This window comes from Panthera uncia (genome assembly GCF_023721935.1).
Source record: "Panthera uncia isolate 11264 chromosome A1 unlocalized genomic scaffold, Puncia_PCG_1.0 HiC_scaffold_17, whole genome shotgun sequence".
NCBI classification, from domain to species: Eukaryota; Metazoa; Chordata; class Mammalia; order Carnivora; family Felidae; genus Panthera; species Panthera uncia.
The window spans coordinates 35,142,130-35,158,376 of NW_026057577.1; the positions used below are offsets into that span (position 1 = coordinate 35,142,130).

Genomic DNA, 16,247 nt, shown 5'->3' on the forward strand with positions numbered 1-16,247 from the left:
GTGTTCTGCAACTTTAATAGCTCAAGCGGATGGTAAAGCAGTAATGTGTTTGCCTCCTAGTGCTGTACCTGGTGTCTTTTGCATTGTAAAGCATGGGGAAAGTCTAGTAGACACACTTTTCCAATCACGTATTTCCAATGACCGAGGTGATGGTATTTTTCTTCTCTTGTATCTGTGGTATTTATCACCTAGTAAAGTAGGTAGCAAATGCTTGGTATACTGAGGACGGCGAAGGCAAACTTGGTTTTTAAGGACAACAAATAATAAACCTTTTTTCTTAGTGAAGGAAGTCAGTGGTAAAGAAAAGAGTATTTCTAGGAAAACTGTGACATCACCCAGTTGATGGCTGGATCTGACCTCAACACAAGACATTTTCGGAAAATACCGAACAGGTTGTTGAGAAGAGCTGGTTTACCGCTTTAGCCCCTTCTGTCTTTATTGTCAAGACTGTGCCACATTGCTGTGAAATTTACCAAGTATTTATGCCCTTTTCTGGGAGAAAGAATTGGTTTTAAAATAAGTAAGGCAAGAATTTTGACTAGATAACTTGGTTTCCACAAAACATTGCTCTTCCTGAGGAAGACTGTTCTAGTGCACGAAACCTCAGGTGTGGGTTCTTCCTTGCCTTAGCACCCTTTGCAATAATGGGCGTAGGACCATTTGAGGCACGAGTGGGATAGTCTTTGGGTCTCTGGCGCCAGGGTTAAGCTCCCTTTGGATTTATGCCATGATTGCATGCAGACATGGCCACACTGACCTGTAAATGCCCACTTCAGCGTCCTAGGTTTCCTGACGTGATGACTCTACCTTCTGTAGAGGAAGGAGAAAAAAAAAAAATAGGAAAACTGGAAGTGCATGAGTTCTACAAATGCATATTGGAGTCACATAATGAAAAAGCAGATTTTTTTATTATGATGTTTCTCCATATTTGGCATTGCTGTAAATGGCTAACTAACATTTACTGCCAATTCCATACAAATGTGTGGTTTGGTAATACCAGAACAGCAAATTTAAATGAAAAATAAAAGTTAAACATTTCCACACGAGATTTTACAGTCTGACATTTCACTGTGTAGGTAAAAAGACATTTTTTTTCTTTTACTACAGATTATTCAGCATGAATAAAAAACTACAACTTTTATTTTTAAACAGGAGTCACTGGTTTTAATTTTTACACATTTTTAAAATTACTGTGATAAAAAATAATGAAAAAGCTTCTTAATAATGCCATACACAGTATAATATAGATTTGTCCCCATTATATAGCATTTGTTTAATATACAAAATAGAATATTGACACACTTGAATCTATATGTAGTTAAGCAAGTTATTGGAGGAGGGTATTTTCATACAGCCTTTCATCAGAAAATAGAATCCTTCTTTCAGGCATTTTCTAGAGAGAAGCTAATCCTTTCCTGAAAACCTGGTCACTAATCCCTGGGGGACCAGGCTGACTGATCATAGTCTGGAAAATGATGAAACTTGCATTCAAAGTGGTTAAAGCATCCTGCTTACACTCCTATTCTCCCATCCAACTCTCAAACCAGGCACATGAAAACACATTCATTTACTGCTACAGCCTTTAGGGCAACGGGCCAAGACTGTAATCTCACTGAGGGCTGCCATGGTTCTTGAATTTCGACAGATCAGAGTATAGTAATCTTGTTCATTCCACAGTGATGTGGTTTTAGGGTGTTTGACACGAAACGAAGATAAGGCTTATCAATAATAGTAAAATTATACAGAAGTAAAATCGGAATTGCCCCTCCCCTCCCACCCACCAGTTCTGAAATGAGGCTGGCTTTCTTTTGCATGCACATCCCGAGCTCTCTGATGCTAATTATCAAGCTCTTCAACAGACCCTGGTCATGTCGGTCTTCCCACTGGTGTGTCAATTTCTTTTTCTCTCCAGGAGAAGGTAGATGATCTTTTAGGTTCCCTTCTCCTAGTTTTAGACAGTTGGCTATATGTACCCCACAGGCTACTTGTAAGGTCTCCCACGGCAAGGCCTTAAAACACTGAGAAGGTCCTATTTTTCTACTGCTAATGAAAAATAGTTTTCAGGATCTGCTGTGGCCAGTTCTCACTGAAGTTAGTACAAACTTAGTCTGGGATGGCAAGATACCACATACACAGAAAATGAAGTTGCTTTCAAATAGCACCATATCTTTTCTCCCTTAAATTGTTAATTGTACTCAAAGGTAGTTAAGATAACCTTCTTCTTTCCCACTTACTCTAAAAGGGCACAACTTCTTTTTCCATTTAAGGTACAGCCTCCTACTTCCACGAATGTCAGTTGATTTTCTTTTCACAAAGTGTACATACTTTTTTTTCACTGCGTTCCATTTTTTGAGAACCGAGATTGGGACTGAAATAAGATTAATGTGTGATGTGCTTTCTGGTTTTAACCATATAATATTCTATATTATATGAATAATTTACCTTTCATAAGCTCTTTTTGAAACTTAACACTGTCATTGATAATAATATCCAAGCGGTATTTCTTAGGCACCAAAAATTTCACATCCATCTGGGTTACAAACCATCTTAAAATACTCTGAGCTCAATTTAAACCATTACAAAAGGAACATTCCCTTTTAGAGAGCATTCAAAAAGCAAATGATTACACTTGTTTATTAAATAATTTCTCCAAATACTGAAAAATAACAAGTAACATTCAAAAAAAGCATTCAAAGAAAACACAGACGTGTACTCATTCTGTTTGGAAATGAACTCTTGTAGGATAGAAAGGAATTAGTGTATTATTTGGCAACCTAGGAGATTCTGCACTATTTACATATTGCTGGTACCTCTATGCATATTATTGCCAAACTTCTGAGGCCTCTGTGTTGATGACACCGCTGGAGAGGCTGTCTGGGAAAGGAACCGTGCGATCACGTGGTGCTCGGACTCGCGCGGGCACCACCTTTCTGTCCCGTTCGCTCGCACGCCTGCCCGCCAGGGGCCAGGGGAGACTCGGCAAACCGAACCGGCACTGACCGACAGGCTCCCTGCTGGAATGAGAAGGGCAGTGGTTGCGGGAGGCAGAGGATCCGAATGGGACGGAGCCTCAGCCGCCTCCCCCGCACACAGGGCCGGTTTCCATCCCCCTCTTCCCCTAGAGCAAACCCGTTTGGTTTCTGAGACCACTGCTGCCTGTATGAATGCTCACCCACACTAGAAATCATATAGGTTATCCGTCGACATTTCTTTGACCCCTACAAAAAATATATAGCATGTCGTGATAAAACAATCTCATCTAAAAATCGTTCTTATTTTACACTATACAAGCTATTTTACAATCATTTTAATAAATTGCATGTAAAGCTGCAGTAGCCCTTCCCTTCCCAGATTAGTGAATACCAATATGATATATATCTGAAACTATAACTAAATATAAAAATATATTAGAAGTTTCGTATGTTTAATATTAGATTTTCAGTTTTCTATTACACAAATAATTTGGCCACTTTGAATAGAAATCAGCTTTCTTGTGGCTTAGTAAATAGAAGTTGAGTTTACAGAAAGTTGGTAAGGTGCACACAGAAAGGGCTACTACAGCTCCTACTTTGTTTAAAATGATCTTTCTCAACAGCGAGGAGGAGAAGTTCACAAGACTTGTGTTAAACTCTATGGCACACGGAGGGATGTGAGGCATGTGGAGTTGCAAGAACATGGAAGTCTGACAGTTCTAAATCACAAAAGTCATTAGCTGAACTTTCCTGTACCACCAGGAAAGGTAGACCAATTGGTGACGGATGGGAATGTGAAAATGGGTGTCTGGCTACTTTTTCCACGTTGGAGATTTATTTTGGGGGTGAAGTTTAGTGACAGGAAATACTTGGTCTGATTCCAATCTCTCAGTTGTGTCTCAGCTGGTTATTTGGAATCATCACTTTTAAGAAGGTATACAAACCACAACGAAAGGTCCTGAAAGACAGTTTACCGACTTTCTTGCCATCTAACCATTGCAGACACAGGCCATTAAGTACAAACAGGGCCTCTTGGTAGTTTTCGTGTTTGTTTTTAGTCTTTTGCAACCATCATCCACGGTTTATGGAGCAGGTCACTGGACTAGGTGCTCTACGCCAGTTAGGACGGTTAATTTGCACAACCTACATATAATTCTCCACTGAAGCAGATATATACAAAATATGAGCTTTTTTTTGACGAGAATACTGGAGATAGGAGTCAATTTTTGTGGTCTTCTGATAGCTAAGTGCCATCAGGTTAGAAGCACCAACCCATTTTCACACAGATGATTAATGTTTAGAGTTTATTTTGGAAAGCTATGAACTAGCTGCCCATCTTAAACAGCTGTACAATAACTTGAATACAAAAATTACGTAAGAAAAAATGAGCAAGCGTAGTTCACTGGATAGAAAGGAAATTGTTAAAACCAGACAGTAATAGCTATAAAAGGCACAGCTTCCCTTTTCTGATAGACACTTGTAAACTTTTTTTCAGGTTTCCATGCATAAATCAAAAAATGCTATCCTAACTATACAGGGGAAAATACACCAACAAAAAGTCTAGGAAATTTTGTCCAGCCAACTGTGAAAAGTATGAGCAGAAAGTTTGTCACGCAGACTTCGGGCACTGGCGGTTTAGGCGCCGTCTTCTCTGGCAGGTGGGGGCTCCCCCACTGCGACCGCTGCTGATTCCCGGGACCCACCAACCATCACTCTCTACTTGGCCCACCACTGAACAGTGATGGCCAAGGGCCTCTGTTGCCAAGTCTTGGCCCCTCTATAAACCACATGTAGTGCGTATTTAAAACAAAACAGAACAAAACCAAGGACCAGACGAAAACAAAAGAGAAAAAATAAAACAGCAAAACTGCTACAGGACAAATTGATGGTTTGTACAACAAAAGCTATAAATTCAACTTTCTTTAAGGCAACCTTTCTTATTAAGGCAGTCACTTTTGATGAAACAGAAGTTTTTTGATATTTCCACTTGAATATTTTGGTATCTGATTGGTGATGATTTCAGCTAACATCTCTGGGAATTCAATACTCATGGTCTTATTCAAAAATGTTTGGAAGCAAAAGTTAAGGAGATTTTCAACCACCTGCAAGAGAAAATAGATTAACGGTTATTCTTCAACACTACTAGCAAGATCTCCTGCTTGTTGGCCTCTACTTTTAAAAAACATATCTGACCTAGAGTATACCTGTCTTTGCTGGAATCCACCAGATAAAGAAGAAGTTCAGCTGGATAAAGTGAGCCTTCAGGTTACCAAAGACATTTTGGGGTCTTTAAAACTGTGTCTAGAATCATACGGCCTTTAGCGCATCACCGTGACCCACACAGCACCGTGACATGTGAAGGACACATGCTGGTTTAAGTGGTTAGTCATATAAAAGAGAATTTGACTTAAAAGAATAGTGCCATTCTGTACTGGCATCATGCTGTTCTATGCACATGACTAGATGAAATATTTCATAACTGGCATGAGCAGAGATGTGTGCCAAAGTGAAGCTGTCACAACGTGAACTCAAACCATCACCCAAATCCACCAACAGAAAGAACAAAAACAAAAACAAACAACTGGCGTATAATTACATACACTAATCAGATGTCCCAGAAAATGTTTCGGATATCTGGATTTCAGTTTGACACTTACATCATGCATGGAGTCCAAGAGTTTTGTCAGTTGATAAAACCGCTGCCAGTTCTGACTGGAGTTTCCTTCCCTCTTGACAATGGCTTTTCCTAGCTCTTTGATGTAGGTCATTCTAATTTCATCAAATAGCTCTTGGCTCTTCAAACCTTCCTTAGGAACTAAAAGGTAAAGATGTTGTCACATAAAGAATTTTCTTATGTTAACTCTGCCATAGGTGCCAGCAGGGCCTTTTATGATTAATAGCACGCTTCTTGACCTGACATACATTGTATATACACTCTGAATGTATTCCATGTAATTACAAGCATTTCACAGGATCATGAGAGTGCGGCCAAGAGAGGTTAGGGGATAATAGAAAATTGGAGGATTTAACCTGGAGTTATAAGCCTTACTGGGGAGCAGGTATCTGCCTTCCCTTATGCACTTAGAAAATATGTCACGGATGCTATAAAATCAGTTTTATATTACTCTTCAAAATATTACTAGTAGGAAGGACTGTGAACAGAAGGTTAATCATGCTTTCCATTAATCTTGTAGAGACAGACTTTTGTACACTGCTCAATTTCTCAAAGTGTGCAGCTAGGAACTCTGGTTCTGCGTGAATGGTTAGGGAAAAAAGGATTTGGTCAACATTGAAGCAAACCTAAAGGTTAATACAAAGTTAGGGAGATTTCTGGATTTCAGGATGTTTCAGAGCCAAAATTAAGCACTTTCTAGGGAGGGGGGGGTGTGGTGTTTCCCAAACTTAACTTCATTGTTGCCGGTATCTTAGAAAATGCTGGAATTCAGGAAGAGCAGTGGCTTTAGGAGCAAGAAGTTTTAATTTTTACTTGCCCTGTGGATTTGAGTATAACCTGCCTGAGCTGTGTTTCCTACTCGTTCTCACTGAACTGTTTAAAATTGGTTTACAAATTTAGATATAATTGACATATTAGTTTCAGGTAGTACAACATAATGATGAAATATTTGTTTATATTGCAAAATGATCACAATAAATCTATAGTTAACATCCATCACCATATGTTACCATTGTTTTGGCTTGTGATGAAAACTTTTAAAATTTACTCTCTGCAACTTTCAGGTACATAATATAGTATGAATAACTATAACCACCATGCTGTACATGAGATCCACATGACTTACTCATTTTATACTTGGCAGTTTGTACTTTTTAACCTCCTTTACCCATTTCTCCCACTCCCCACCCTCCCATCCTCCCACCTCTGGAGACCACTAGTCTGTTCTCTGTGTACGTGAGCTTGTCTTTGTTGGGTTTCCACATTCCACAGAGAAGTGAGATTACACATTTATTTGTACTTGTCTTTCTCGGTCTGACTAATGCCCTCTAGGTTGATCCATGTTGTTGCAAGTGGCAAGATTTCACTATCTTTAATGGTGGAATAATATCCCATTGAATATGTACACACCACGACTTCTTTATTCATCCATCCATAAATGGACACTTAGGTTGCTTCCACATCTTGGCTATTGTAAATAATTATGCAATGACTATGGGGCTACATATATTTTTTTATGTCGTGTTTTCATTTTCTGTGGACAAAAACCCAGAAGTGGAATTGCAGGGTAACGTACTAGTTCTATTTTTAATTTTCTGAGGAATCTCCATGCTTTTTTCCACATTGGCTGCACCAGTTTGCACTCCTACCAGCCGTGCACAGGGTTGCCTCTTTTGCACATCCTTGTCAACACTTGTCTTTTTTTTATTACATGTTTTTTAATGTTTGTTTATTTTTGAGAGAGAGAGAGAAAGAGAAAGCATGAGCAAGGGAGGGGCAGAGAGAGGGAACCACAGAATCCGAAGCAGGTTCCAGTCTCTGAGCTGTCAGCACAGAGCTGGACGTGGGACTCGAACCCACGAACTGTGAGATCATGACGGGAGCTGAAGTTAGACGCTTTACCACCTGAGCCAACCAGGCGCCCTTTATTTCCTGTCTTTTTGACAACAGACATTCTAACAAAGATGAGGTGATCTCTCATGTGGTTTTGATGTGCATTTCCCTATTGATTCGTGATGACAAGCACCTTTTGATGTGCCTGTTGGCCAGACAATTTGCAAGTATTTTCTGTCATTCTGTAGGTTGCTTTTTAATTTGATCGTTTCCTTCTGTGCATAGTTTTATAGTTAGACATGCTGCCATTTTTTTTTACTTTTCTTGCTTTTGCTTTTTGTGCCAGATTAAGAAAATCCCCGCCAAGACTGATGTCAGGCTGCTAACTGCTTATGTTTTCTTCTAGGATTTCTATGGTTTCAGGTCTTACATTCAAGTCTTTGATTCATTTTGGGGTTAATTCCTTTGTATGGTGTAAGATAATGGTCCAGTTTTTTGCATATGTCTGTCCATTTTTCTCAGGGTTGTTTACTGAAGAGACTGTTCTTTCTCCATTATATGTTTTTTGGCTCCGTCATAAATTAATGCTCTCCTATCTCTCATTCATCTATGTGTCTCTTTTCTTGCCCATTCCATGTTGTTTACAGGACTACAGCTTTGTAATAGAGTTTTAACCCAGGGAGTTTGATGCCTCCAGGTTTGTTCACCATTCTCTAGATTTCTTTGGTTATTCTGGGTCTTTTATAGTTCCGTACAGAATTTAGGATTATTCTGTGAAAAATGCCATTGAAATTTTAACAGGGATTACAGTGAATCTGTAGATTGCTTTTGGTGATATGGAAATTCTAACAATATTCTTCCAATCCATGAGTATGGAGTATCTTTTATTTATGTCTTCTTTAATTTCTTTCGCCAGTGTCTCACAGTTTTCAATGTACAGGTCTTTTGCCTCCTTGGATACATTTATTAATTTTTCTGTTAGCTCGTTACTGGTATCTAGAACTGCAACAGATTTCAAATAGTGATTTTGTATCCTGCAACTTTACTAAATTTGTTTATTAATTCTAACAGTCCTTTTGTGGAATCTTTAAGATTTTCTATATATAAAATCATGTCATCTGCAGTGAGTGTTTTATTTAGTCCTTTTAGATTTGGAAGCCTTTTATTTCTTGTCTAATTGCTCTGGCTAGAACCTCAATAGTGTGTTGAATAAAAGTGATGGTAGTGGATATCCTTGTGTTACTCCTGATCATGAAGGACAAGTTTGTAGCTTTTTCACTACTGACTTTGACCTTAGCTGTGGATGTGTCATATATAGCCTTTATTTTGAGACATATTCCCTCTGTCGTAATTTTGTTTAAAAGTTTTTTTTCACAAATAGACATTGAATTTTGTCAGTGCTTTTTCTGCATCTGTTGAGATTATTATATGATTTTTTTACCTTTCTTTTGTTAATGTGCTATATCACTCTCCCTGGATTTTGATTAGGGTTAGGCCAAAGAACACATGCGAAAATGTTCTGATTCTATAAAGCACTACTTGGTACTTCTAAGATGTCAGTATTACTGTGAAAACAAAGACTACTTAAACAGGAGTGGTAAGAGCCTACCATGTTAAAAATGGGCCTACGTCAATATAGTACACATAACCTAGTTATTGCTAATTTTTTAAATATTAAAATTTAATATTTTCATTGATTGCTTATCTTTAACTTTTTCCTGCATGTTACCCAAATTCTAAAAGTAATTGTGGGTGGAGCCCTATTCACTGCTTATGTTTAAAAGCATCTCATCCATCTCAAATTACCCCTAATTGTCTCTGTAGCTCCATCTTTTTGCTTTATGTGGTTGGGCCATATATTTAGAATTACTTTCCTGATAAAGAGTATCTTTACATAAAGAACTGTTTTTCTTTCTGCTTTAAAGTCTGTGCTGACAGCAATGTAGCTGCTACCAATTCCTTTTAGTTTAAGCAGTGGTCAGCAAACCATGACCAGCAGCCTGTGTTTGTAAATAAAGTTTTATTGGCACACAGCCCTGCCTTCTCTCCTTACATTGCTGATGACCCTGTTCATGCTGCAGGGAGCAGGGCTGATTAGCTATGACAGGGAGTGTAGGCAAAGCTGAAAACATTTACCATCTGACCCTGTCCTGCACAACTTTGCCATCACCGGGTTACTCTATGCATAGGCTAGATGGCCTTATATTTTAGCCACTCAGTATCTTTATTCAGATACTCTCATGTAAACAGCATAACATTGGATTTTTTTTTTTTTAATCCAGCCTTGCATTTTTGTGTGTGTCTTTTCACCTTGGAGCTTTGTAGCTTTTATCCCCTCTTGATGTAACGAAATTGCTAATACATTTATTTGTACGATTTGTTACTTTCCCTTACCATGCTTTAGTTTATGCTCCCCCCCCCCCCTTCTCATTCCATTTTTTTGTATTGCTTTTCCTTCCCATGTTTTCCTCAGCTGCTACCACCCTGCGACTTAGGGCTTTGGTCCTTTGTGTAGTTTTTCCGTCCTTAGCCATCATTACTGAAATGTAAACACTCATTCTTATCAAACTCCCCTTCTTGTTGATATGTAATTATTGTGTCCTTTGGTTCTGTTTTTTAAACCCTCCAAATTGCTGTTATTTTATACAGTAAATGTTAGCTTAAATGTATCTACATGTTTTCCACTTTCTTTGTTCTTTTTTCCTTCTTAGAGATGGGATTACTTTTACTTATCCTAAGTATATCCTTTAATTACTTCATTCAGGATCTATGATGGCAAACTTTCCTTTAAAAAATAGATTATTGGTATATTTAGACTATTAGACTATTGAAATGTAAGGTGATGTTTGGATTAATAGCTACCCTGTTTGTAACTGTTTTCTACTCAGTGCACTTGTTCTTTTTTTCTTTCGTAATCTTCCCTTTTTTTTCTACTTTCTCCGGTTTTCACTGAGTATTTCATATGATTCTATATTCTTTCTTATCAATTAATACTCATTTTTAAAAGCTGTTTTCAGGGGCACCTGGGTGGCTCAGTCGGTGAAGCCTCTGACTCTGGATTTCGGCTCAGGTCATGGTTCCTAAGTTTGAGCCCCGTGCCAGGCTCTGCGCTGACAGCACAGAGCCTGCTTGGGATTCTTTCTCTCCTTCTCTCTCTGCCTTTCCCTCACTCGTGCTGTCTGAAAATAATTAAAAAAAAAAAAAAACAACCAAAAAACTTCTTTTCAGTGGTTGCCCTACCCTTCCCCCTATACATAGACGACCAATCTACATCTCCTTTACATCACACTATTGTACTCGATAGGGAGGGTAGGTACCTGCCAGCAGTATTCCTAGCCCCTCCCTCCCACTGGTTTGAACCCTGCTGCCATTCATTTCACCAGTACACCTTACACCCATCCCCTGCACGGCTGCTGTAATGACTCCACAGTTGTGTTAAGTTACATCGGCAAAGAAGAAAAATGAAATCTTATCTTCGTTGCTTCCTTCTCTGATACTCTTCTTTCCTTTATGGAGATCCATGTTTCTGGACTGTGTCATTTTCAATTCCTCTGAAGAACTGCCTTAAATGTTTTATGCAAGGCAGGTGTTCTAGTGACTCATTGTTGGTTTTCGTTTGAGACTCGCTCTTTCACTCTCAATTTGGAAGGATAATTTCACTGGATACATAATTCTAGATTTTTATTTTTTTAAGCACTAAATATTTCACTCGACTCCCTGCTTGCATGGCTCCTCCGTGGGTAAGCTGCTTTTTTTCCTCCTCGGGCTTCTTTCAGGATTTCTTCTTGATTTGGTTTTCCGCATTTTGAGTAAAACATGCCTAGATGTAGATGTTGTGGTATTTATCTTTCTTGGAGTTTTGGAGTTTCCTGGGTCCATGTTTTGGTGTTTGTCATTAATTTTGGAAATTTCTCAGTCGTTATCACTTCATATATTTCTTCAATTCCTTTCTTTTACTTTGGATATCCCCCATTACTTGTATGTTACACATGTTGTTATGGTCCCCCACAGTTCTTGAATACTCTGTTGCATGTTTTTTTTCACTCTTCTCTTTGCATTTGAGTTTGGGGGTTTGCCACTTCCGGTTTACTGATGAGCTAAATATTCCATTTCCATTACAGTAATTCTAATCTTTATAATATCTCCATAATATAATACTTTTGTTTCTTTCCTAGAGTTTCCACTTCTCTGCTTACAATACCCAGGTGTTCTCACATGTTGCTAACTTTTTCCATTAGAGCCCTTACCATATATTAATCATGGTTACCTTAAATTCTCTGATAATGACAACATCTGTGTCATGGCTGAGCTGGATCCAAAGCTTGACTCTTCAGACTATTTTTTCTTGCCTTTTAGCTTGCATTTTTTTTTTTTTTTTTGCTGTTGTCAGAACTGAGGTAATTATGCTTTTAGCATGAGGTTTGATGTTCCTCTGGCTAGGAGCTGGGCTGTGTTTCATGCTAGCCATAGGTGTTTAATGGAAACTAAACCTGTTCCCTTGCTTTTCCCCTCTTGTCTTTGGGTTTCCCTAAGAACTCCTTCTCAGATGGCTGTGTTCTGCAGTTCTAATCCAGTGGAGCCCTACTGATATGGTGGTAAGGTATTGGTGATGTGGGGTGTCTGATCCTTTTTGATTAAATCTGTTTTGTCCTGACCTTTAGAAGTGGTTCCGAACCACAACCTCCACCTTATACTCCTGTTTCCCTTGCCAGAGATACAGGAAGGGAAAGGGGGCTGCCCTGACCTATTTGCCCTTTCCCTCAGGTCAGGTAAAGTTCTTTTACAGAGGCTTTCCTCAGAGGGCAACAAACAGAGAGCATCTTTTCTCTGATCTTCACTGTGAAAACCTGGTGCGGCTTATGCAGGTAAACCCCCCAAAAGTGTGGGGAGGCAACCCTCTTAGTTTTTAATGCGCAAGCTCTTCCTAGGTCTCCAGCAATTCATCAAAATTACAAGTATTCCTAACCAGGTACTGGCTCTAGAAGTTTCTTTTCCCAGTAAGCTGATCATGGCTGTGCTTCTCTGTATCTGTCTGTCTCTACAGATTTTGACATGGTCATTTGCCTTGTGACCTCAATTCATTGATGGCTCCAAGAAAAGTTAACTGATTTTTAGTTCAGCTTCTTACTGTTGACGAAGGGAATGGCAGTGTCCAAGCTGTTTACTTGTCAGAGATGAATGGAAGTCCACCTTCGTTTTTCAATATTTTTTCCTTAGCATTATGAAAAAAATCTGTCCATTCTCTTCACTCCTGCTACATGGTTATTAAGTTGCTTCTCCTTTGAGGGTTTTTTTTTTTTCATTAAAGCACTCTTTCAGCCCTCCTCCCTCAGTCATGCCTCTTGTTACTTATTTATGTACGTGATACACACATATACATATCTATGCATTTAAAAACTTGTATTCTGGCTAATTTCTTCTCTCTCCAAATGGGTCTGATCTCCTTTTAGAGGCATCCCTTATTTAAAAAATTTCACTTAGGTTTCCAACTCCTGTCTTTAAACTTATTAAATATGCCCTCTTAGTACAGCTGACTTCTTTGGGTTCCTGCCTGCACTTAGTTTTTCCTGCTTTTAGTCTAGCGTTTTCAGTGGGAGGTTAGGGTACCTCTTCTGGTATTCTGATAGGCTAGAAGTCTGACTGTATCTTATGGTATCTATTTTATTCCTTGTAATTCTATTCCTTTTTTAAAAAAGAACCAGTGTAAGGCGCCTGGGTGGTTCAGTCGGTTTAGTGTCATTATCTCAAGGTTCATGGGATCAAGCCCTGTGTCAGGCTCTGGACTGACAGCGTGGAACGTGCTTTGGATTCCTTCCCTCTGTTCCCTCCTCAGTTTGCACACTCTGTCAAAATAAACATTTTTTAAAAATTAAAAGAAAAAAAAGGACCAGTGATATGTACTAGTTCAGTTTACTTTTTTGTATCCTCTGCAATGAAGAATCTGGTATGTATAAAACTTAAATCACCAGTGTTGACAAATAGGATTTCTTAGTGTTTGGTGCTGATCTGTACTTGGAATTATGATCAGAACTTCAACAGTTTATTGAAATAACGTCAAGCTCATTTCTTTAACACATGTGCTGCATTAGGTAACGTCAAAAAGTCTCTAGCAAATGAGTTGTGGAAAATTCCTGTCTTGACTAAAATGTTAATGGATTTAAATATTAATAATATAAAAGAACTTTCTGTAGAACAAGGTAGTATGAAAGCATTAATGACAGAGGTGTCTTGGAAAAGCTGAAACAGATACAGTCACATGCAACATCCATCACTTCGAGTTACTTGGCAGCTTTGAAACCAGTATTACGGAAAGACTTTTTGAAACCCTGCAACTTTATATGAAAGAAGGGTTCAGTCATCAACTTAGTATTTTATAAACACTACCTTCATATGGGATTTTTATTGGTATTATACAATTTTAGCCTATTCCAACTATTCACACACCTTCTACTGGTTGTTGAAAATTCCACCATTTTACGAATCAGATACGCTGTATTTTTCACAAGCTTTCTAGGTTTACCAAGTAGTGCCTTTGCCAGTCAAAAGTAGTCTCACTCAAGTTGACATACCAGTAATTCATCTAAACTTTGAAGATGGTTTCATAAACTCTTGCTGCTGTTATCCAGATAGAACACCTCTGTCCAACAGTCTGACAACCGTGCTGCATCATGGGATCTTCTAACGGTAAGTGCAATGTACTTTTGTCTCAATTTCTTAGACACAGTAGCATTCCTTGGGTAACTAAGTTGACCAGGTTACAATAGAGCACAGAAACTAAAATCACTCTAGCTGGCTTTGTTTCTCCATGTTTCCCCCGGGGAAGGAGGCGTGTACACATTCCAGACCCACAGAGGCTCCTGCATAGCTCATGTACTTCTCTGTTTCCCAATGGTACTCAGCTGTCTTCCTAATCTTAGCATCACTGGCTGGGCCTTTATAAAATTTTACATTTATGAACAGGCTCAACTATTTGACCAGCAGGAAATAACCGTGGACTTGGTGCTATGTCCACAAACAAACCTTTGTTTCCATATTTCCTATTTTTGACATACTTAGAAGTGAATTTTAGACACAAATACGTGTTCTACCAACCTGAAGAGAGAAGCAGTAAGGTTTTCATACAGAGATACTCTTCATAAGATACCTGAAGCCTGTGTAACTCAGAGGAAACAAACAGCATATGTTTACATTGTTCATACATGCAGGGTAGAGTCATTCTATGCCTGTGAAAGACAAATATCAGTGTTTGAGTTAGGAAAGAAATAGTGCTTGTTCCCCTGCCCAAAGGTAGACTTCTTTGTTTTATTTTGTAAAACTATGAACTTAAAAAGGAAAAGCTAACTGTTGCTATTAATGCTAATTCCCTAGAGTTAAGAACCACAACAGCACCTAAAGAGACCGTGGAACAATATATGTTTACACTGGACAAATTATTCTTCTGTTGTGCATGCCACTTACTAAGTGTTTAGAATTGATTCATGCAGAACTTTACCAGTTGCTCCTTTAATTCAATGTTTCTTTTAATCCAAAGTTTTATGGCAGCATTTGCATTCAGGCCAGTTACACAAGACAGTTTTAGGTCTTACCCATTCAAAATCAAAAAGTATTTTTTTTCACAGCATCACATCCTGAACACAGTTATGTGTGATTCTGTTTATAGTTTTGCAGAGGATCAGAAGTACACTAGAACTCAACTCTGGGATTTTTGAAGTTTCTTAAATTTTTTTGTTTTTTTTTAAAAACTTATTTATTTTGAGAGAGACAATCTCAAGCAGGCTCTGCAGTATAGCTCCAACCCACAACCCTGAGATCATGACCTGAGCCGAAATCAAGAGTCAGACACCTGACTGACTGAGCCACCCAGGCGTCCCTGAAGTTTCTTAACTACTTTAATGACACTAAGAGCCTGAAACTGTGCTTGGTTCATGGTTTTTACAATACCTCAAGATTTTTGTTTGTCTCTGACAGAGAGTGATCTTGGATTTAGATTAAAAAAAGGTCACTATTTTTTTCTACTGAAGATACAGTTTGTTTCTTTATAGGATAAAATAACTCTGACAGGAACGGTATGCTGTGACAGTGATGACACAGGAGCTCACAGGACTCTTCAAATTTAAAATCTTCTCTTCCCAAAGAGGTACCTTCCCAATCTCCCAACAGGAATTAAGCATAAAATCCTTCCGGTAGGCTGTTAAAAACTATTTTTTACAACTGTAAGACCTAAAAACAACAGTGAGACTACCTGATAGCTACACAGGCAGATTTGGGGTGACAGTGTACCTTCAAATTGTGCCTGTCAGACGATGCACCAGGATGGAAACCAGTGGGCAGAGGGAACAGAGCAGCACAGACCCCAGAATGGGGAATAATAAGAACGCCCTCTACAAAACCACTCTTCCCGTCTGCTGTCTGTCCTCCAGCATGGCGGAACCCTGAGAAAAAGTCTGCAATTCCCACCTCGTGTAACAAATGCGTGCAGCACTCTCAGGTTATGCTGACTGCTTACCTCTAACTTTGAGTGCCCCCCAAATAAAAACCCTGAATTAATTTCCTAAAATAGAAGGATAAGTTGGTGTTTCATATAAGTCTCAGTTCACAGTTTTAAGCCCAATACTATGAGTTCAAATTACTTTTTTTGGGAAGGGACGGTAAATAGCAAATGTTGCCAACATGATGTTTTTAAATAACTGTGGTTGGATTCCGAAATGTGCAACCAGTACTCAGGGAGTTTTGGTGTCTGAGTTAACTCACACGATTTCATGTATTCA

General features: G+C 38.7%; 1 protein-coding gene across 9 annotated transcripts in view; it reads right to left on the reverse strand.

Annotated features, from left to right (window-relative positions):
- Positions 1-888: 888 nt before the first annotated feature.
- Positions 889-16,247, reverse strand: part of NR3C1 (nuclear receptor subfamily 3 group C member 1) — a 118,472-nt gene continuing 103,113 nt past the window's right edge. For all 9 annotated transcript variants that reach the window (XM_049649409.1, XM_049649407.1, XM_049649408.1 and 6 more), the window contains 3 exons: positions 14,572-14,702; positions 5,630-5,787; positions 889-5,074 (listed from right to left, as the gene is read on the reverse strand). In XM_049649409.1, coding sequence (XP_049505366.1) covers positions 4,922-5,074; positions 5,630-5,787; positions 14,572-14,702 — 442 coding nt within the window. In that variant the 3' untranslated portion in view covers positions 889-4,921. The remainder of the gene's footprint in view (positions 5,075-5,629; positions 5,788-14,571; positions 14,703-16,247) is intronic.